The 1,091-nt window shown below is 42.6% G+C and overlaps 1 protein-coding gene across 1 annotated transcript in view; it reads left to right on the forward strand.

Annotated features, from left to right (window-relative positions):
• The first annotated feature begins 636 nt into the window (after window positions 1-636).
• INSL5 (insulin like 5) overlaps window positions 637-1,091 on the forward strand; it is a 2,389-nt gene continuing 1,934 nt past the window's right edge. Inside the window, exon 1 of the mRNA XM_019528369.1 lies at window positions 637-1,019. Within this exon, the coding sequence (XP_019383914.1) occupies window positions 845-1,019 (175 nt within the window). The 5' untranslated portion in view covers window positions 637-844. The remainder of the gene's footprint in view (window positions 1,020-1,091) is intronic.

The raw sequence follows: 1,091 nt of genomic DNA on the forward strand, positions 1-1,091 counted from the left end.
TACAACAAGCGCCTGTGTTTCCACCTGCATCAGGGTTAGCTGGTAAGTACAAAGCAAGTAGGAACACCCTGTCTGCCACAGCCCTTCTCAGCTTGACCCTGCAGGCTCCCCCTGGAAGCATGGGCATGCAAGATAGGACAGCTGAGACAGCACAACAGTGGTTCTCAGCTGGGGAGCCACCAAATACAAAAACAGTTATGGAGGGGTGCCCTAAATCCAAAAAGGTTGCAAACCGCTGCTTTAGACGCTGGATCGCCAAATTACATGAAATGACAGCAGTGGAAGAAAACGCATATGATGAACAGATGTCTGCTTAAGTAAGTAGGAAAGAAGCTACCTCACTTTATAGCTTGGGATTTAAAGTGTGAGAGAAATGACTAGGTGTCTGCTTAAATTGCAGTAAGGGGCACAGCTGTTCAATAGGTTGCTGTAGACTGAGCTTCCCTATGGTCAAAACCCAGCACAGATGCAGAGATGTAACTCATTGTGTGCAACACATGCAATAAATGCCCATTCATTTTTCCAGAATGCACACATTAGCAATATGGATCTATGCCTCTATAAATATGCTATGTTACTGTACAGGTTTCTATTGTTAAGCAGTGCTAATAACTGACCCGAACCCAAGTGGAAATCGAAGGCACTTGAAGTGTTACCAGAAACAAATGATTAACTCAGGCACTTGACAAACATTAAAGCGTCATCAAAATAAGCCCTTGTCCAACTGAGTGAATGCACCTTTTGTATAAATTGGGTGGATTCAACAGAATCCTTAACTCTTGCCTTTGCTGGTCCTCTTCCTTCCTGACTGAAATCTGAATCAAACAAGCGCTATTTCAGCAACATGAAGGGCACAATACTGGCTCTGGTTTTATTTTCTGCCCTGGTTGCTGCCTCTGAAGTAAAAGGTGAAGGGAGTTTTATGAAACTTTGCGGGAGAGACTTTGTAAGAGCAGTTGTCTTCACTTGTGGAGGATCCCGATGGAAAAGGCATCTGAGTGACTATCCACATCTATCTGGTAATACTGATTTTTTAATGTTTTTTTTTTTTTTTTTTTTTTACAGCGGGCTTTTTTCTCTCTTCATATACT

The sequence above is a fragment of the Gavialis gangeticus genome, unplaced genomic scaffold (genome assembly GCF_001723915.1).
Source record: "Gavialis gangeticus isolate Ggan-Ray unplaced genomic scaffold, GavGan_comp1, whole genome shotgun sequence".
Classification (NCBI taxonomy): Eukaryota; Metazoa; Chordata; order Crocodylia; family Gavialidae; genus Gavialis; species Gavialis gangeticus.